We start from the raw sequence: 21554 nt of genomic DNA, 5'->3' as shown, positions 1-21554 counted from the left end.
GAAAGCTCATTTGGTTTTATATAGTAGGAAAATTCTTCTATTTGGATTTTTATTGTTATATTTGGAAACACTGTAATAATTGGTCTTATGTGTACTTTAGAAAAAATCAAAACCTCCCTAATAAACAGCAGAAGTTTTGTCATCCGTTATGGGATATATTTTTTAACTACTCAAAATAATCAAATCCTAGCAGGATGATGAATTATTTGCAAGCTATACAGTCTAAAGTATCAACAAAGGGTGCTGTTTCAGCTTTAACCTCACTTCTGTAAAAAACTAAACTGTTCATCCAAGCTCTCATTTTGCTTTTAAAGTGCTTGTGTGAGCTTAGTGGTACCGTCTGCCCCAAGGCCTCAAGGCAGTAATTTTGCTTGCTAGAATGCATAGGAGTGCATGCCTCTCCCCTCTTCCTCATCCTTCAATGCCCATTCTCTGTGGCTGCCACACAGCGGTTCCTGTCAATAGGCAGGGCAAACCAGGGATCTTTTGGGATGACTTGTCTTTCATTCTGATTGAGTGTTGTTCCTCTTGGATTCTTTTCTTTTCATGATGTCTCTCCCCACAAGCAGACATATAAGAGTCTCTCCCCACAAGCAGAATATAAGAGCACCTTGTTCCAGCAAATGCAAATGGATTCCTCTTTTCAGTTCTGCAGTTTGACGTTATGCAAATCTTTCTTTGTGGGTGGGAACCTTGCCATTTCTTATTTTCTTCCAGTGTTGAATTTCAGCTTTGCTTCCCGCTATGGACATGAGCTGTACTGACATTAGTTGCTTATATGGTGTTGGAGAACACAGGGTCTTCACTGTCAGTCCGTGCAGGTCACAAACTCTTCTGTTAAGCTAATTTTTCCTCTGTTGGATCCAGGCTTATCAAAATATATGAGTTCTCTCCTTTTTACCCAAACAAGATTCTGTCCCTACCTCTAGGAAGAATCACAAATTTAGTTGGTCTTGTGTATTTATGCAGTAATTAAGCTTCATTTTTATTATTAAGTTATGCAGCAATCTTTTCCTTTTTTTTTCAGCTTTCTTGAATGATACTGCTCAAAAAACAGTATGCTCTGTGGATTTATATACTTTCTCTAACATTGCAAGCTGGCTACAGTGACATTTAAAAATCACTAAGTATGTTATAAATTAGTGGCCTGAAAAAAATGACACTAGAAAATGTCATAAAGCATCAGGAAAAAATGTAAATATTTAAGGTGACTAGCTTAAACTTAATGAAAAGTTTAAGCTTACCTATGGGGAAATCAGTAACTTTAACCTTAAATATAATTTTATTGTTTATTCAGTAAAAAAAGTGAATAATAGAGGAGATGGGATTGGTACTTACGAATAACCAGGCTACTGTAGCTGAGAGAAATTTTGAATATACGTTTTTGTTCGATGGATTTTAGTTTAATATTTTGCATTTTTGCAACATTCCAAAAGCTATAATAATTAATTACTAAAAATTACATATGAAAAATAGTGATAAACTTAAGGAAATGTGGAAAAAACAGAAAACACAAATGTGCATTGACTTGAAAGAACACTTAGCTACAGATTAAAAATAAATTTGTGCATTACCTTCTTTTCCTCCTTATTTTTCTTGCAGAAAGATAGCCAATTAAGAGAAGGGTAGAGCTCTAAAGGTATATATAAAATAGCCATTTGCTTTAGTTTAGGGTTGGCTCTACTGAAGCAGACCCAAGGTCCATCTGGAGACCCCTGAGCTAAGGCCCCTGAATGTACTGTATTATATGCTACTTTCCCCCATACTTTCTTGACCTGCAACAGTTTATGTCTAAGGGACTTGCTGAGCCAGATGTGCAATCTTTGTGTTTAGAAATAGTTATCCTATATCCCTCCTTGCATGTTGTGCTGTCTGCACCATCTGGTGGCACGGAGTCCCACGACCCAGCTTCAAGTTATAAAGATTTGCCGCTTTTTGTTTGTTTTGAGTCTGTTACCTCCTGGGTTCTTTTGCTGCCTCTAGGTGAGAAGAGACAATGAGCATTTAGTACCCATCTGCCCTTTTTATGCCTTTCCTGTTTTTAGATCTCTGTTATGTTCCCTTGGTTCCCCTCCTTTGGCTTAAGGTACTAAATTGCTTCCAATCCAAAATCTCTTTTATGCCTTTTCTAGTGTTGTTAAATTTTTTGAAGTTTGGGAAACCAAGACTCTGCACAGTATTCAAGGTAATACAGGATAGTGATGTAGTCATGTTCTCTGTGTTGTTCATTCCTGCCTTTTTAAGAATTCCAAAGAGTTTGCTCCTTTGCACACTGTGTAACACTGAGATTCTGATTCAGAATGGTGTTGGTCAGCTCTAAACTTCCTTGGAGAATTGCTGCATTTTACATTTTCGGTATTGAGCTTCATTTGCCATTTTAAAATCCACTTTCTCAATCTTACGGAGTTCTTATGTCATTCTTCACAGCCTACCTTTGTCTGCACTAACACAAAAAGCTTGGTATCATCAGCAAATTTTGTTACTTCATTTTCTCCTCTTTTTTTCGCTTCTGTTTTAATTGAGGGAAGAGATTAAACAGCTATGACCCCAGAGTATTGCACGGGTTGTTTCTTTTAATGTGAAAATTGGCAGTTTACTCTTTTCTTCCTAATTCAAGGTGTTATTTATTCAAAGCCTCCTCTTCTTTTTGCTGCTCTGAAGTTCTTGGGTGGGAAAGGGAGTGGGATGTCAGTGAGAGCTTTTGGAAATGTATGTAAATTATATGAACTAGATCCTGCTTATATGCATGATATTTTGCTTCTTACAAGAAGTTGTCTTAGGTCATGCAGCAGAACTTCACATGCCATGTTGACTCTTCCCCAAAATACTATGTTTACTTGCATAGCCATTTAATTTCTACTTAATTTGTCCATCAGACACATTCAGCTGATATTGCATTGTCTTCCCCAGTTTCCCTTTCACTATTCCCAGTATTCTTGTGCAGTCATTTAGGTCTTTAAAGCTTTAAAGGCTTAAAGGCATTCCAGTTTCTTCTGTCTTATTTCTTAGTCACCTGGTATTCATAAAGAAGCAAGTGTACTACTGTTTGTTTTTCTGAACCTCTTCAGTATAATTTTATTTCTTTGGTTTTCCTGGCTCTTGTTAGCCTCTGCTTTAGCTTTTAATAAAGAGATTTGGTTTGCGGGGGATTTTTTTGTATGTGTAGGGTTTTTTTTTCTTTTTGAACCATTCTGTATTTTGGCATTTGTTGGCTTCACCCTGCTTCTCATTTGAAAAATTGGTATCTCTCCTTGATTTCAATAGGATGCAGTTCCTTTATGTGTTAAATTAGTTCTGTTCTTCCTGAACAGACACTCTTTGTTCCAGAACCAGCACTGGTTTCCAAAGATCCTTCCTTCTCACTCCTTTATCTGTGACACATTGTAAAATTTTGAAGACATCATTTAGCCTTGGTCAGATAATCCTGCTGTTTGGTCAAATGTTTTTATTTTAAAATGTGACTAGCAGTGCTGCATGGTTGTGCCAAGGAAATAATTTAGAATATTATTCTTTTTTAATCTGGTTACAAATATCCTTTACAGTTTGACAGTTTATGCAGGTTACAAATATCCTTGGTATCAGTATCCTATGGAGATAAGCTGAAAGAATTGGGGAATTTCAGCCTGGGGAAGAGAACGCTCTGGGGAAACCTTGTAGCACCTTCCAGTACCTAAAGGGGGCTAAAAGAGAGATATGATTTAAAAAATGGGTTTAGAGTATTATATTTGCACTTGCAGCACTTCTTTACAGCCATGGCAATCTTAGAAGGATCATGTTAAATTCCTTCTTATTCTCCACTCCAATGTGAAATTTCATCTCTAAGACTACAGAGTCTTTTTCCTCTGTCTTCAGTAAGGTTTTATGTGATTGAGAGAGTTTTAAATTAACAAAATCATTCCACTGATGGAATTTTTCATACTGGAAACTGGTTTTCTTCAATTTTTTCTATTTTTTAGACTTTAAATTTCACAAATTAGAAAATATTTATTATATATTGCAGGTAGGATGTGCTGGATTCTGCTATTCAATGAATAATTGTATGAAAAGGTAATTGAGCTAATGAAAAAATGAAAGATACATTTTCTTTAAATAAATTCATTTAGCTTTATGATATGTTTGAGTGGTAGGAAAGGAAGGTGGTTTAGTTCTGCCATTTTCATAATAATTTCACATTTTAAACAATAAACAATATAAGGCTTATCATGACTGTTACCAAAGACCATGTGTAAGGTTTACTTGAGTGCATTATTTTAATCTACTCTGTATTTGAAGGCCAGATGGTACTTGTAGGTAACATAAAAAATATTCACATGAAGAAAAGTATTTTTTTATGTTGAAAGGAACTCAGAGTTATTGCAAGTGGTTTGATTACTATTCATGGCATAAAAGGAGATTATTTTGAGGGTAAAGGGATTTGTGAAAAGATAATTGGTTAGATTAACATTCTCATTGCCCTAATTTGCATTAAATATGCTACTGTGGATTGTAGTTATGCTTTTCCATTTGAAAAACATGCTTTGTTAACTTACTTAAAGAGCCTAATTAAACTACAGTTTAAGTCATACCCCTTAGTTCAGCAATACAATATCAAACTGAGAGTCTGTGATTACCAACTTTGTGAGTGTGGACCATCATAAACCAGGCCTTGATCCCAGTGGGTTTTCCAGATGAAGTAGGTTGATTTAGCTAGTTTACATCTGATCATTCTCAGATACTGAGAGCATTTAAGTAATCATTTTGTTTCATTTTACTCTTTTATAAGAGTAGAGAAAACTACTCTGTGATGCAGCGTGAGCAATAACTAGAGCAGTGTTGGGGTGTTGGAAAAGTACCTATGCCTATACCTATGCCTCAAAGGAAGACTTTGAGGACCATTTTGTTTTCTGTAGATCTTCTTTGCATCTGTAACTAAATAGAGCCTTTAAAATATGAGGTGTTAAAACATGAATTTGCGCGTTTTCCTACCCACTTTAAAATCAGGGGACTATATCTGTATCTCTTTGGTTTTCAGAATTAGTTATTATGTATTAGCAGTACTCTAGATATTTTGAAACAGAGGCATTTATTTCCTCTTGTGCTGTGTGCAATGAAGAGGGAGGTGCCTTTTTCAGTAGTGAGACAACTGTGAGTGCTCAAGTTAAGTGTTTGCATCTGCAGATAGATGCATAAAGATAGAGGGTCTTATTTTTCCACACTGCTGAGCATTCCTAGAAACACCATGGAACCTGGTGTTTGTGCTGTATGAACTGAACATTTGTAGAATTAGCTACTTTATTAGATATCTAATTGTTAATTTCAGTGCTTAATTTTAATTATTGGTACTTGTACTATTTGACAATGGCTGTTTTCAAAACAGAAATCTCGGGAGACACTGAATGTAAACCAAAACATAGCTGATCAGTCAAGGCTGTATATCAGCACAATACTGCTGAGCTGTGTTGGATAAAACTAATGAAAAGAGGATAAAACTAATGAAAAGAGGGAAATGCATATTCGAGCTGGACATGGTAATGGCCTTAAATATCTATACAAATATTCAGCTGAGAAGGTTACTTTCTTCCTGTAATGGTTCTGAAAATTATGATGATGGATGTGCCAGGTACTCAGTGTTACTAGTATACAACTACATTTGCATACCCAAAGACCATACATGAAATGTAATGAACTAGAAATGCACTTTAGATACTAAAAAAATTTGAAAAATTCACGGCCAATAAATTTTAAATTCCACCTGAAGGATGATTAGGTATCTCATTTCTCATTATTTGGTAAAGAAATATGCCAATTACTATGCCATTTTGCTGCTTATTCATTTTTCTTGCAAAACAGAAGCCAGCTGATGCTTGCACTATTGACCAAAATTGCTGAAAGGTTGCACTCTCCTACATTTTGGGACAGGCAGACAATATAAAAAAGCCATGTGGGGGAAGGCAAATTATATGTTCGGATTTTGACTGCAGGATTAAGGGCATGATTCAGGAATTGTCAAAGGTATGTATGGCATTTGGGATGTTGAGAGCCAAATGAAAGCTAGATGATCAATTGCTGGTAAAGCCATTGTAAACTCTAGAGCATTCATTCTCTTTCAGAGAGAGCTGTTGGAAGAAATCTCAGTGACTTACTGGTGATCACAGAATGGGTCAGGCTGGAAGGGACTGCAGTGGGTCATCTCTTCCAACCTCCCTGCTCAAGCAGGGCCATACCAGAGCACATGGCACAGGACTGCATCCAGATGGTTCTTGAATATCTCCAGTGAGCGAGACTCCAGAATCTCTCTGGACAACCTGTTCCAGTGCTCACAGTAAAGGAGTTCTTCCTCATGTTCAGGTGTAACTTCCTGTGCATCAGTTTCTGCCCATTGCCTCTTGTCCTATTGCTTGGTGCCACTGAGAAGAGCCTCTTGGCACCCTCCCCTCAGATACTTACAGACAGTGATGAGGTTCCCTCTCAGTCTTCTCAAGGCTGAACAGGCCCAGCTCCCTCAGCCTTTTGTCAAAAGAGGGACTCTCCAGACCCTTGACCAACTTAGTAGCTCTTTAATTCTCAGGATCAAATTTCATCTCCTTCACATAATAATTCAGCATGTTTATTTTTTTACTAATAGAACTCCCGAAACAGTTATTTATCTTTTAATTGCAGTTTAAGAAGGCACATCTTAGCTTTCTCTTACTCTATACCTTTGGCCATCATCTTTCAACCCTAATCTTTCATGTTTCCTCTGTCACAGACCTTACTGATTTTTTTGAGTTATTGGAGTTCTTGTATGTTTTTTTTCAGTAAATAAATTAGTAGGTCTGTCTTTTGTAACACAGCATTGTGCTGCAATAAAAGCAAAATTAAAAAAAAAAAAAAAGGCATTTCAAGCAAAATGATAATCCAATATCCCTTATAGTAAGAGAAAGTTTCTGTTGGCTTACAGGAATGTTAGAAGGTTAGAAGATCCTGTAATTAAGGTTATGTATTTAACTTAATTAGTCCTATTTAAGGCTTTCTTTTAATTCAGTCCTTTTTGCATGTGAATTGGAATTTGGGGTTCAGTGCCTTTTTTTGATGATGTGCTGGAGGAGGGACTAGTTCAAGGAAGACAGAATATAGCTACCAGACAACAGGAAGTCTTTCTTTGGCTTGTACAAAGTGATTTTTAAAAATATTTACAATCCATTTTTAGAAATATTTGCATGTCAGTAAGAGAAAGTCTATATACAGAACTTTCAAAGCTGTTAATAAGAAATTCACTCGGTGAATACTGTGTGTATTCCTAGTATGCTGTCCAAAATTGTCCAAATTGGACTTTTGAATGCAAACCTTACATGTTGCCATGGCACCTAACACCTCATCATTCAGTTTTGTATTTGTTGCCCTTTTTTAGTACTGTTTTGCAAAAGGCCTATAGAAGTTTGGCATAAATAAGTTTAATATTGTGAATACAAGCAGCATTAATATTAAATATAAAATGAAAATTTGTTGAAGAGGTGAGATTTATTTATTGAATTTACTTCTTTAGAGTTGGGAACTTCAGAGAAAACTTGCTATTCCTTTTTAAAATAAATATATTTTTTATTTCTTTTCTTTAGGAGATTCCTTTACACAGTTTCGATTTGCTGACGAGAAGGAATGGGATAAAGAAAGTATATGCCATAAGCAGGTAACAGATTTATCAGTCAAGTGATTTTATATAGATAATCACCTGGGACAGAATATCTAGGTAGTTGTGCCTTCAGCAACAAATTGTTGATACAATAATAACACTCTTTATTATGTATATTTTTATCAACTTCTCTCTAATGCTGGAGGCTCTTGTCCTTGGGCCTTGTCCTTTTTTTCTACTGAATACTAATCAAAGCAGCAGGCTAGGTTTTTTAAGTCATGTTGGGAGGAAATAACAAGAAAGCCCTCCAGTGAAGAGAAAATAAGGGATTGTCTCTTTACTGACACAGAAATTTAGCCTTCCTTTTTGAGCTGTATTCAAGAGAAAGGTGTTTAGTAGAATTACTATAACAAAACCTGTAGGAGTATGTTCATATAATGGACTATGAAGCATTCTAGTTCCTTCAAATTAACAGTTCATATCCTCTGGTTGAAACTTAGTGCACCAACTAGATTATTTGTATATGAATTCTTTATGCTGAATATAAAGGAGCATGGCAATAGAAGTCTCCTGTTTTGTCTATCAGGATACCTTAAAGTGTCTCAATCTCTGCAGCTGTCTTCCTCGTGCAAGTCACCTAAATTTTTGCAAAATATATGCTTTTGTCTTCCAGGTTTTTCTTAAAATTTCTATGAAACTCTGATTGAGTATTTCCTGTAAGATCCACATATATTCAAATTTTAAAGATTTGCTATTTATTTTCTAAAATATTACAATAATTATTCCCTGGGAAGTGATACTTAAAGGTATTTTAGAGTTGCAAAGGCAAATTAAAATGAGGAAATAAACCCCAATGCAGCACTTGTTTAAACCACCACCTGTTTCTTAGTGGAACACAGTCTTTCAGTGACTATTTTTTTCTTACCAGTTCTTCTGCTCGTACTGTGCAGGATGATGTCAGTATCCCAAATATTAATTTCTTTGTAACTTCCTCAGAGGCTTTTCATTATAGTATTTAGGTGATTAGAACACAATAATTAATTCCTGAATGCCTAAAGCCATTGTGAGCAGACTGAAACTGCATGTTTTCACCGTTACCCTTACTTTGATTTCTTATTTTAATCCAGAATGCTGTCCCAGATCATTTCATAGCATTATCTAATTTTTCACATTGTCTCTGGTCTTCAACCTGGTATCTTCTTTTTGTTTCTGACCCATCTTTCTTTTCCCTGAAAGCCAGATCCAAGTTTAATTTTCATGCTAGATACCATTTGCCAAATTCCTGGCCTTTGCCTCTTAGCTCACCTGTTTCTAGTTCTTTGACTGTCTACACATTATGTACAGGATTAGAGAATTTTAAACTGAAGTAAATTGATTATGAGGAAACAGAATAAAGCAGAAAAGACATTAAAAAAAGACAAAAAAAGATTAGACATTTCTCACTATCTTTTGTAGAAAGCAATGCCAAAGCATCAGTTTCAAATGTGGAATGGAAATGTCACAGTGACATCAACACTAACAAAATTTCAGTTTATTAAGAATACCGTCTTTCATTTTTACAAAAAGTATATTTGTATTTGCACCATTGCATATTGATAAAATGCAATAAAAATGTTTCATAACATGGTCTGCAGTTGAAAAAGCAAACAGATGTTAGTCGTGTGGATTTTTCAGTGAAAAAAACGGGAATTCCAGCAACAAAGTATGCTTCTAGGTTTTTTTTGACCAAATAATGCTATCTGCCATGACGTGTTCATAATTTATTAAATACTGCTTTGATCCCTTCACTTTTTATTACAACACTACTGTTATAGAAATCTCTACTTAGATAGCAAATTCCTTCTTCTATTATTTTTCAGAATTCCTCTCTTCCTTTACTTCCTTTATCCTCAACCTTTCCTCCTCTTCCCTATCTCCTCTTTTTTACCTTCATTTGCAATGTTCATTCATGTTAATATTTTTGCAAGTATACATAGCTCTTCCAAAATGCACTTAAATGTTGTTCAATTATACTTTTTAGAATTTTTTGTGTTAGCAGATTCATACAGTTTCCTTCTCTTTTGCAACCATGCAGAAGTTATATTTGATCCTTAATATTTGTCAAAATAACTGGATTTTCTGAAGATCTAGTTTATTGCTGGCAACAAGAATTATTTGCTGAAGACTTTGCACCAGTGAATCATCTCTGATGGTGATCACTAATCCATTGTAAAATAAATTTCCTAATGCAGAAGAAAAATTCTTACATCAGATATTTGTTTGGTCCTTTTATTCTCATTACTGGATGCCAGAACCTGAATTTGGATACAAGAAACTGTTAAATCAACTGCATTGTTTATTTTTAACATTTAATTTTGTAAATATAATGTCAGAACTCACTATGTCTTTGATGTTCATTCTTACTACATGTGCAGTTGCTAAAAGCCTGTTAAAAGGTGTTGACTGGCTTTTGGAAGCAGTATGAATTTCTTTGACAAATCTCTTACGATATGTCACAAAACTCTCCTAATTTATGAGTATTTGGACTTCTAAATGTCTGTGCCAGTCTATATCATATTGAGAGGGACAAACTTTTGTCCCTCTAAGTGAGATTTGGAAGCAACTTCTCTACTTCCATGAAAATGAGAGTGTAGACTGAACTTAAGCATTTTGTTGTCAGATTTTAAAATATGTGATGGATATCAGATTTATCTTTGTCAGATTATCTATGGTGAACGTGCTCAGAATGTTCTGCTGTACTCTGAGCTTGAAATCTGTTTTAAAACTACTGAAATCTGGGTTGTTCTGTAGAAACTGCAAATATTGCTGGTCCATTTTGTGTAAGTTTGTTTTTAAAAAAGGGTCAAGAGAAAAGGAAACTTCAATACCTGTCACACTAACAAGTTCTCATTTAGCAGGAGTAGCATATCTTTCTTGAGTGTAATTTTAGAAATGTTTGTAACTATATACTTTGTAGCTTTTGTAAGTATCAAAACATTTGAAAAGATAGGGAAATAATACAAAGGCCCCTGTTTAGGCATTAAATTTGGCTACACAGGAGCTACACAGGATGATTGCTTCAGAAATAGTAGCAACTCATTAAAGAATGGCATTTTACACTGCATGAAAGCTTCACAGTTCAAAAGATGTTTCAGTTGGAAAAGCTTCTTATGCCATTGTCAAGTTCCTGAACTATTTCCTACTTTGGAATTGCAAGGTATTTTCTAAGGAGCATTCAATTTATACCTTGTTTTTTAACCTTAAATGATCATTTGCATTTTAGGTGCTTATATGTTATTATTTAGCCAAACTGCTTAATGAAAGTGTATTTTAAACTATTAATTTGCGTATTTCATTAGATTTCTTGAATGTGTGTGACGGGGGAATATAATACATTAAAATTACTAGGGTTTTTGTTGGTGGATGTTTTTGTGTTTGGTTGGTTGTTTTGTGTTTTTTCACAAGTGTACTATGTGTTGAATTGCATTTCAGTTCTCTGCACTTTGTGTTGACTGCCAGTCTTTGGTCCAGGCCCTTCAGGAATTGCCTCTACATCTGAGGTTGAATGTAGCTGCTGACCTTGTGCAGGTAATGCTGTGAAATTTCACAGGAAAATGCAAATATTTTAAGAGAAACAATGTATGCAAGAATGATTAGTCTTCAAACATAAGTAGAATGTATTATGTAAGTACATGGATTCATTTAGACTGGCATGTCGACTGGCATGTAATGCAGGATACCCCTCTATTAGCATATTTTATGTGCTTATTTATTTAAACAAAATTCTGGATATGCAGCATATTAGATTTGAAACTAAGTATCAGAGTGTTTGACATGGAATGATTCCGCTATTTTTGTGTTTGCTTCTCTTGCTAGCAGCTGCTAAAAGCTTGCACCAAAATTTTCTAAGTGCTTTCACATTCTTCCTGCTAATTATTTTAATTGTGACTTAATCTTCTACATAACTAATATCAACATACATGCTTTTTCCATGAATCAGTCTTAATAGGTAGAACTGTCAATTGTACCGGTGAAGAAAATGTCATTTATTCTCCAGTGTCAGGAGGAGGGAGGTAGCAACAATATTAGTAATGTGTTCCTTCAGACTGTGAAAAAGCAAATACTAATGTAAGGGTGAAAGAGCCAGTGAGACTTAAATATAAAACCAAAATTCTTGAAAGGATCCAGCTGTCCAAGCAGTGTGACCCTTACAGAAGGATTAAGACTAGGCCTGGGGAAAAGGACTTGGGGGTGTTTATGAATGAAAAGCTCAACGTGACTCAGCAATGCATGCCATGTTTCAAAGGAAACCTGAGCAGCAGGTTGGGGTGGGTGATTCTCGCTGTCTGCTCTGCCCTTGTGAGATCCCACCTAGAGTGCTGCATCCAGCTCTGGGGTCCCAGCACAAGAAAGACATGGATCTGTTGGAATGAGTGCAGAGGAGGGCCACAAAGTTGATCAGAGAGCTGAAGCATATCTCCAGTGAAGACAGGCTGAGAGTTGGGGCTCTTCAGCCTGCAGAGCAGGAGGCACCAAGGGAGACCTTACAGCACCTTCCAGTACCTTAAGCAGGCCTACAGACCAGAGCTAGAGAAGGACTTTTCAAAAGGGCATGTATGGATAGGACAAAGGAAATGACTTGGAGCTGAAGGAGGCTTGGTTTAGATTAGATTTCAGGAAGAAGTTTGTTACTGCAAGCGTGGTAAGGCACTGGAACAGCTTTCCTAGGGAAACTATGGACTCCCCATCCCTGGAAGTGTTCAAGGCCAAGTTGGATGAGGCTTTGAGCAATCTGGTCTAGTGGAAGGTTCCCTGCCCGTGGCAGGCAGCCTGGAACTAGGTGATTTTTAGGATCCCTTCCAAACCGTTCTATGATTCTGTCAGTATCAGTGTTAGCGTACAATCTCATATTCTGTAATAAGTGATAAAAGGAGCTTGTATTTTGCATTTGATTTTGTAAAAGTATCAAGATAACTTTAGTTTCCTTTTACTTCTGAATTCAATTCTGCTCAAATTTTCTGTACCTTCGTAAGTGATCAAATATAGCAAGTTTTAATTATAATCCAAATTGGACAGAATAGTAATAATAGATAATCATTATAAGGACTCAAGTCCTTTTTTGTATTCTTAGGCATCAACACCTCTAGAGATCCCACAGATGAAATCTAAAATTTTTGAAGATGGGAAGAAGAGAGAGCAGCTGTTTCGACAGTCTCTGGCTCAAAGTGAAACCATGTTGGTCTCCCATCCTGTTGGTAATTCTGTTGCTCCATCAGAACCTGGAAGTAAAAATGGCTCTACGACAAATGCAAGAGAATCATTTCAGAGAGTCCATCCGCTATCAAATCAAGACACTGACCATTTGGATGAAGAACTAGATCTTCTCCTGAATCTAGAGGCTCCCATTAATACAGAAAATAGACCTGCATCAGGTACATTATCCTGCAGTGTATCAACTGAGAAAGATTTGAAAATGGATTGTAAGGAAAATGGTAAGTTTTCTCCCGAGCGTGCCCTTATTTCATTTCCGTTATTTTCTGGTTTGGTGATTTTTTTAGTTTTTGATTAGCCAGTTAACAGTACTGCTATCATCATCTCTGTCACACTGCATTTTATTTTTCTGGGGCTGTGTTCTGACCCATTTGTTCATTGTCAGTTTTAACTTCTTACTAAACAATTGTCAGTTTCACTTTAAACATTAAGTGAAATTCTTCTGCAAAACAGCATTGGACTTATGATTTAGCAAATATTTAAATTTTTTTTAAAAAGTGTACTGCTGGGGAATTTTATTGCAGGGAAGATAAAGTATTCATATAACTTCATCAGCCCTTAGTTCACTGTGCTGATAGTGTACAGAAGAATTGACAGCTATTTCTGATGGCTTCTCCTAAATGCTACTTTCAAATTTTACTAGCATTGATCTTACAAAATTAAGTTTAGCATAGAAACTATTTTTGGAATGTGACTCTCTGTTCTTCAAGAAGGAGAGATTGTGTTTAAATACAGTCACTTGTGCATTAAAAGCAAAACAATGCAGGAGAGAGAGGTAGTATGGAATTGTTTCCAGATTTTCAATCTTGTTGTTTTCACTTTTCTAGAGCCTTCAAAAGTAGATATGCCTGAAGACAAGAACACATCACAGCAACAGCAATGTACATCTAAAGATGTTACTGAAGAAGAGCTTGAAGATTGGCTGGACAGCATGATCTCCTGAAGCTCAGATTTCCTCATATGAATAACTGAATATAGCAAACATTACATAGAAAGCTGAATCTTTCTTTGTCTCCTTGTTGTTCCCTTTCCTCTGTATGCCAAATGCCTGTTTATCTTTGCCAGCACTTAGAATTTTGTGCAACCAGAATTAATTTAGATGAGATTGAAAACTGTTGAAGACTAATGATATTATTAGAAAGGTCTAAAATTTGTGATGAAATTATAGTTTTCTTTGCTAAAGAAGCAGGCTACATTGCACAAAGAGAACAGTTATTTCAGCTTGTACTTGCTCAATGTAATCATTAAAATAAAGCTGTGGATGAACAATGAATACATGTGTTTTTAGTCACTATTGTCACAAAACTCCATATTGTAGAAAAATGGGAAAGATGACAGCAATGATAATATTTGGTTTATAATACTTTATTGCAGTGGGCACTTTTTATTAAAAGAAAAAAAATGCATAATCCTAGCAACTTCTACTTGCAGGTGACTATAGAGCATTGTTTTATTTTGGCCTAAGATTTAGATTGTGTTCATTTTTATACAGTGTAAGTCTTTTAACAGCAGCATCTAATAAGCTGTTATTGAAGGTAGGATATAAACAAACTTCAAGTGCAATTTGATACAGAAGGACGGAAAAGCAATACAGTTAATGGGTCTGTTCGTCTAGAACACAAATAAAAAGTTTGCATAGCTATGTCTACAGAGGTTTTAAGGCACTTTAATGTTTCAAGGTTGACAAAGTGTTTGAAAATGATTTCCTTTTAACTGCTTAAAGCTTTTCAAACTGTATCTTAATACATTGACTAGCAAATACCGTGGGGAAAAACTGGACAGCAGTTAGTTGAATTGTTTTTTCTGAGGTATGGCCTCTGATGTTCAAGTTCTTCAATGTCAAATGTGCAATTAAGATGCCTTTTAGCCCTTTCAACTGTACTGCCAAACACCAGGTAATGATGTGGTTAAAAAGTTGTTATAATTTTAGGCCATGTTTGAACTGGAAGGCTTAAGTTAATCTGGCATAGTTTTTTCCAATTAGAATGCCAACAAAAGACCTGTTTCATGTGTGGTAGGTACAAAAAGCTTCTGAAATAGTGTCAAATTTTATGTGTGTCTTGAACTTTAAAGACATTTAAAGCAAATACAAGCTGTGAAATTACACCATGAAAAGAACAGAATTCATTTTTTTTTGTATACTGGATCTTAGCAGTTCATGAATAAATAATTTCTTTTGTGATACTAGCCAAGTTGATCCTCATACTGTTTACGGAAGCAGTCCCCTGCTGGGAAAAAGTCCCAACATCTTTCTTGATACATCTTCCACACAAATGATTCCTGAAAAGGAGAAAGAGTATTTATTTTAACAGTGCAGTTAGTGCTGTAGATAAACTTCTAACAATAACCACATACTGTGCTTGCTACCATGGAGTAGAACTGTAAAGACACTGGAACTCAAAAGCTTGTAACTCAATAATTTTAAAAGTTTTATACTCCTTTTGATTCAGTACTACTGAAATACAAGGTCTATTAGTAAAATATCTTAAGTATAAATTAATCAATCTATTTATATCAGAGCAAATCTGTTCATAAATCTGTATATAAGCAAATGTGTTTTGCTTTGAATGGAAAACAAAGGTACTTTTGTAGTGTTTTCCTAAGAGCTTCTTATTAGAGATAAGATATAATTAAATTCTAGCTATTGTCTTATTTATTTACCTTTAGGGCTTAACAATGCTAAACATATGGACACCCAAATACCTATTTACACATATATATATATTTTGACTATAAATATAGTAGCCTAACCACTTAAGCCTTTTGGGAATAAACTACACCTGGTGCATTTGGGGTTTTCTTCTCAGAGATAAGATGACAGTAAGATTAGTAGTAACTAACTGACTTCTGACAGAGTTGACTGCTGGGTGAAATAGCAGGGGGCAGCATGCCCCCCCTCCCTTTTGTTTTAACCCTTCTTTTCTTTCACTGGCAGTAGACTCTTGGAGAGAGTGGCATCATCCCCACTTCTCAGTGCTACATCAGTTCCACCTGCTGGTACACAGCTACGAGTCTTGAGAAGATAAAAATGTTGAAAGATAAACTTAAGAAAAACCATTAAGTTTTATTTTCTACTCACCTGGCCAGTATGCTCAGTTTCATCCTTGTTAATTAGATACATTAAGAAGAACCTGAAACAAGCCCATGAAGTGGGTATTAATGCAGGAAACATAACATCTCTACCTGATCTTTTCTAGTCTGGGGTATATGAGGAAGATTATGCCAACTAGCAAAGCAATGACACTGCTAGACATCTAAAGTGCTTATTTTAAAGGAGAAAATTCTGTCCTGAAGCATGTTTCCTGTGGAAGTGCTAACAGATAAAAAATCTGTAGAAAAATGCAGTTTAGCATTTCCTGCGTTTCAGTGTGAGGAGCAATACCTGAATTAGGCATATGCCAAATTCTGTGCACATATGCTCCAATATCTCACCTTGGAAGAAGTTACTATGGCTACTGCATGGGAAGTAGAAGTGTGGTAAATACTGAGCTGCACCAGGAATTCTGAGCACTCCTGGTATACAGCTCGCAGGCTGAGCCTATCCTTCCCCAACACCTGTGCTCAGTCAAATGTTGAGAGCTTGAACTAATTAGGAAGATTGTGGAAAACGAAGTGTGGTCTGCTTAGAGGTAATACTACACATGGATACTTTCGATGCAGTGCATTTGGAATTAGGCTTAGTATGTGCTTTCATTGTGAAGGAAGGAAAGTACACTGATTTTAGCAGTTGTCTAATTAAAGGGTAACCTTGTCCACTATGTATTCTATTATGAAGGAAATGGCCATTTTTAACTTACAGTAAATTAGAGGTTCTCATGTACCAACTAAGCAATTCAATATAGTAAGAAAAGCTTGGATGTTGTAGACTGCTAAAACTATGGCTATCAATGGAAATTTGCATCACATTAGGCAATTGATTTTTTTTTTTTTTTAAAGAAGTTCAGATGCAGTACTGGAAAGCCAGAATGCTATAAGGTTTCACCTGCCTCTCCTTTCATTCTGCTGGCACAATGCTCATATAATTAGTTATCTTTGTAGTTGTAACTAAAGCAACAAGAGTAACTTAAATATCCTCTTAGGTCTGCTCTATATTTACTAATGAAAGTGGAAAAGCACTCTTTTGGGAGTCAGGTATAGTCTAAACATGTAGAGCTGCTGAGTGCTTCAAGGTGTCACTAAAAACTATAGGACCAGAGTTGTTAATTATTTTTTGGTGCTTATCTTTCAAGAACTTTCTACAAGCGCCTTTATTTGCTTTGCTTGGGTTTAGGTTTTCTTTTTTGTCAAATTGTGATCTCGTCAGCATTTCCAAGTCACAATCAAAACTCCCAAACTAAAGCAACATATTGAACTGTCTGCTATCCTTCCCCATATCTAGCTTTCCTTCCAGCAGAATAAGGAGTTGATATGCCTTCTGGTCTCATTCTACTAAGGTACCTATGTGTAAGGTGAGCACTTCAAAGATAACCAGCAGTGTGGAATAGTGGAGCAGAGACCAGAAAGGAGAGGAGATATTCCTCAGTTTTATAGCATTCTGTCTTGGGATTTTCAGCAATGTGTGCACCTAAATTACACTACATCTGACAGGTCTCTTTATCACAGTTCCAATTGTAAAATGTACTTACAAATAGTTTGCCAAGTTATGTTCTTGCAAAGTATGTGTTTCAAAACCATGTGGGGTTGTGTCAAAGTAGTCATTGCCGATTCCACAAATAAAGCATTTGGTCTGAAAGCAAAAGTTGTGATTAGAGATGAATTTTAACTCAAAGGCTCTAATTGGTGACAATCTAGATGAAGAAGAGCAATGAAAAATGTAATGTGCTTCCTACCTCCATGTCTTCCCTCACTTGTTCTTGCTGGTCTCTTAATTCACCAAAAGCATCAATAATCAGACCTATTTAAAATAGAAAAGTAGCAACACTTCAGTACTTAGCAATATTCATATTGCAAGTAATGTCAGTCAGGCATCCTCCACTGTCTAGGATTTAATGTATTTGTACATACTCTTGAGAGTAGAAAGACGTTTTGGGGCTTTATTATAGTCCATTTAACCTTACATAAACTCGTCTTTTTTTGTTCCCATGAATGAAATTAATTTTCACTCTTCTCATGAAATTCTTGTATCCCAAGTCTTGTTCAACCAAAGACAGCTCTGCTCCCCCAGCCTACCTTGGCCAGTTTGTGAGTCTGTGTCACATTTGAAGCATTACTCCTCCGCTTTCAACATTTTAAGAAAAGAACTGGATCATTCTGGGGACTGTGACATTTGTAACTTTTCCTCTGTATAGATGTGTTACATTTTTTCTTTGCCACCAGGTTGCCATAAAACAGTGGGGTTTTTTCCTAACAGCCTTAGAGATTTTGTGCAATGAGTGTTGAATGCTGCCCATCACTGAAGAGGGGTCTTGCTTGCTGTAAACCACAACTGCAAACCAATTACAACTGTAAATCAACCTCTAAAGAAATGAGGAAATGGCTATGCGGCCATGGTGACTTTCTCCATGTCATTTACCCTTTACAACAGGAAAGTCTCCATTCCCCAGCTGTGGTGATTCCAGGCTAAAAGTGGGAAGAGTGTCTTCAGCAAGGCTCTCCCAGGTTTAAATTCTTAGTATAGGAGAACAGTGATCCTGCACAAGCTTCATCACTGCTGGATAGCAGTAAAAGTGTTCATAAACACTGCAACCCAGGTAAGTTACATTCCTTACACTTTGTGTAGTACTTGGGAAAAGGCATATAATGTATGAATTAATATAAAATTCTTACTTGCAGAATTAATGATTTTATAAACTCAGAAATAAGTCTTTATAGCAATACTGGTAAATTTACCTCAGACATAAATATGTTTTACAATGATGAACTAATTTTGAAGAATGTCTATTAAGGTAAGTGATGGTACCTTGAATAATGGCCAATAGGATAACAATGACAAAGAAGAAAAATGTGATGTCAAAGACAATTCGATACATTTCATAAGGGTCTCCAGCAGGATCCTCAATTTCATCTCCAATGCCACCACCAGCTCTTACACCAACATACATGTGGAACAGGTAACACTAAAAAAGAGAGAGAAAAATTACAGATATATTTACTATGAATTATTCTGTTGGGGTTTTTCTTTTTTTAAAATTATTCTGCTCTGCTAATTCTCTTGACAATTTATATTAACAAGAACACATAATATAATTTCTCATGTATCAAACACACTGCACCCAAAATCTGTTACTTTCTTAACTAATGTGATTCCACCTTCAGGTACACTTACTAAGAGGGGGAGTCAACATCAGCTGTTACCCACTCCTCACTCCCTGGGTCTAACTTCCAGACCATTTTGGGGGTATTTTTCTTGTATTTGTTACTGTATTCAATTCCTTATATTTATTGCTAAGGTTCCGCCTTGCTCTGACTTGGCAGATAACATCTTTTAAAGTCTCGCAGTGAAGTTTAGAAATGTGGAGAATAGTGCCATGAAATAAACAGTGGGATATTCACAACAAGTAGATCTACCTGTGTGTAGGTAGTTTCTGGATAATTTAATTTTGCAATACTAGATTTCTGGTTTATTATACTGTAAATTAGTTGTGATCTGTGAAACTACCTGTGTTCAGTTCAATGCAGATGAAATCACTTTACAAAAGTATTGTTGTCATATTTTTTGAAGATACAAATCTTAATAGAAAAATCTTTGATAATCTGTATATTTAGTCTATGTAAGTACATTGGAATGGAATCTTCTGCAGGAGTGATAAACTACTGATATTCCTGTATGACTGGCTACAGAACCTTGAAAACCGCCTTCAGCCATACAGTGTGGGTTCAAAACAATATCAATCTCTAAGCACAGCCAGTTTTCTGGAGTCACATTAGACAGCAGTGGATGTTAAATAATGAGTATAAAACCTGGCATTAGCAAACACTAAACAGAACTATACATCCATTTTTATAGTGCGATTTTACTGATGACTTAAGATGCTAGTATGTGTTTAATTTAAAAATATAACTTAGAATTTATTTACCTCACTTGATAGAGTGGTTTAAAATGTAGTATAGTTTTATTACTCTAATTATTCCTACACCAATTTTATGACCTGACCATAGTATCCAGCTCACAAAGTTTGGGCAGGTTTCATAATTTCTGTAATTTGCATGTCTAACCTGCACTGTTTAAGAGAAAGTTCAAGAATAGGGAAGATCATTCTGTGAAGTCTATGGTACAACTCTGTTCTGAGGTATTTTATTCTGTCTTTGGTGTGTAATGCAGGGCAGAGAGCGTTTCTGTTCCATGGGAGATACTAACTGGCCACAAACTCAGAATATTATGTTTTTAATACCTGAATTTGTGTTTTCTGTATACAGTAAGAAAATCAAATCGTCTTCATATATTAATATGTATCTGTATGTGCTATTTTGACAGAAATAACATTCAGTGGCAATAGGTGGAAATCAGATCATAAATTGGTGTCATAAGATTATCACCCATAATAAGTTGTAATTTCTGCTTTTTCACCCTTGACTTCCTTCTTCATGACTAAATTACTAATTGTAATTTTGGAGCAGGCTTTTATAACTGCTGCTAATAACATCATATAATTCATATAAGCCAAGTAAGGACAGGACATTTGCAAACATTGAAAACAAATGGGGTTTATTTGTGTTGCGACCACACAGCTTCTTTTCGGAAGAAAGAGCAGCTCTGACCAGTTTGTCAAGAAATTCCTTTTTTACTTTGAGGGTTACTTTTTACTTTTTTACTTTGAGGCTTTGCCATCCTCAGCTGCAAAAGCATTGCAGCAAATCATATACCACAGTATGCAGGAGAAAAATTCAGAATATCTTCCTATGTGTCATCTATTTGCTGTCGAGTTTAGACTATTGGAGAATGCAGAAGGAACTTCAAGACTGTTCATATTTCCAAAATGACATTTATCAAGAAGAAGAACCCAATGGATTTAACAACAGACACATCGCTCCTTACGTATCGTTCTGTCTAAAGTATCCATTTGAAAATTCAGGATGACATTTGAGGCATGCAGGTAGTGTTTTAGTTACCGTCATCATGTCATCACACTTCATGTCTGGTTCATCTTCATCTTCACTTTTGTTGTAGAATTTGCGGAAGAAGTTGAAGGCGACCACAGTGTAAAGGTACACTACTACAGCAAGGAGTCCCACAGTAAGCACAAGCTGTGTGTGGAGACATGACATGAAAATAGAGAATAGAAGAGACATACCAGCTTGGTGCATTGCCTTAAATATTGAAATGGGTCATATTGTACCTATCCCAATAAGGAAACTAAAGATAGCAGTTATGTGTGTACCACCAAAGCAATTTTTACACTCTCTAGTTTAAAAGTTAAATTATAGTAACTTGAAACACTGGATATACAATAAAAATTAAGTATTAAAAATAAAACCCTTTGGATAATTTGACAAATAATTTCAACTGGGATTTATTAGGACTTATAATGACATCATAGTCTACTTTCTGTTCTAAAGCTGTTCAGCAAAGCTATTAGTAAAATGGATAGAAAAGTTTTTAGATAAGAGTAAGTCATTTCCAGGTCCTGCTTTTAAGGAAATTAAACCATTAGGTGAAAAGGTTTAGCAGTTAATGAGACTAGATTATATTCTCTGTTGAAGTTGCTGCTAGAAGATACAGCTCTGGAGAGGAGTTTCTGAAAGACACGTATTTTAAAAAATGCAACAACCAGTATTT

At 35.7% G+C, this 21554-nt stretch overlaps 2 protein-coding genes across 14 annotated transcripts in view; one reads left to right on the top strand and one right to left on the bottom strand.

Moving 5' to 3' along the window:
• The window catches only part of AVEN (apoptosis and caspase activation inhibitor), a 90470-nt gene extending 76359 nt beyond the window's left edge, over positions 1 to 14111 (top strand). The window contains exons 3-6 of the mRNA XM_039552928.1: positions 7575 to 7645; positions 11060 to 11155; positions 12699 to 13059; positions 13666 to 14111. Of these exons, the coding sequence (XP_039408862.1) occupies positions 7575 to 7645; positions 11060 to 11155; positions 12699 to 13059; positions 13666 to 13781 (644 nt within the window). The 3' untranslated portion in view covers positions 13782 to 14111. The remainder of the gene's footprint in view (positions 1 to 7574; positions 7646 to 11059; positions 11156 to 12698; positions 13060 to 13665) is intronic.
• Positions 14112 to 14187: 76 nt separating this feature from the next.
• Positions 14188 to 21554, bottom strand: part of RYR3 (ryanodine receptor 3) — a 202162-nt gene continuing 194795 nt past the window's right edge. For all 13 annotated transcript variants that reach the window (XM_019280191.3, XM_019280207.3, XM_019280202.3 and 10 more), the window contains 6 exons: positions 20888 to 21022; positions 18738 to 18894; positions 17668 to 17732; positions 17464 to 17564; positions 15918 to 15969; positions 14188 to 15118 (listed from right to left, as the gene is read on the bottom strand). In XM_019280191.3, the coding sequence (XP_019135736.3) occupies positions 15023 to 15118; positions 15918 to 15969; positions 17464 to 17564; positions 17668 to 17732; positions 18738 to 18894; positions 20888 to 21022 (606 nt within the window). In that variant the 3' untranslated portion in view covers positions 14188 to 15022. The remainder of the gene's footprint in view (positions 15119 to 15917; positions 15970 to 17463; positions 17565 to 17667; positions 17733 to 18737; positions 18895 to 20887; positions 21023 to 21554) is intronic.

Source organism: Corvus cornix, chromosome 5, assembly GCF_000738735.6.
Source record: "Corvus cornix cornix isolate S_Up_H32 chromosome 5, ASM73873v5, whole genome shotgun sequence".
Lineage (NCBI taxonomy): Eukaryota > Metazoa > Chordata > Aves > Passeriformes > Corvidae > Corvus > Corvus cornix.
Note: the sequence above shows the minus strand (reverse complement) of the source record. Positions and strands in the feature narration are given on the sequence as shown.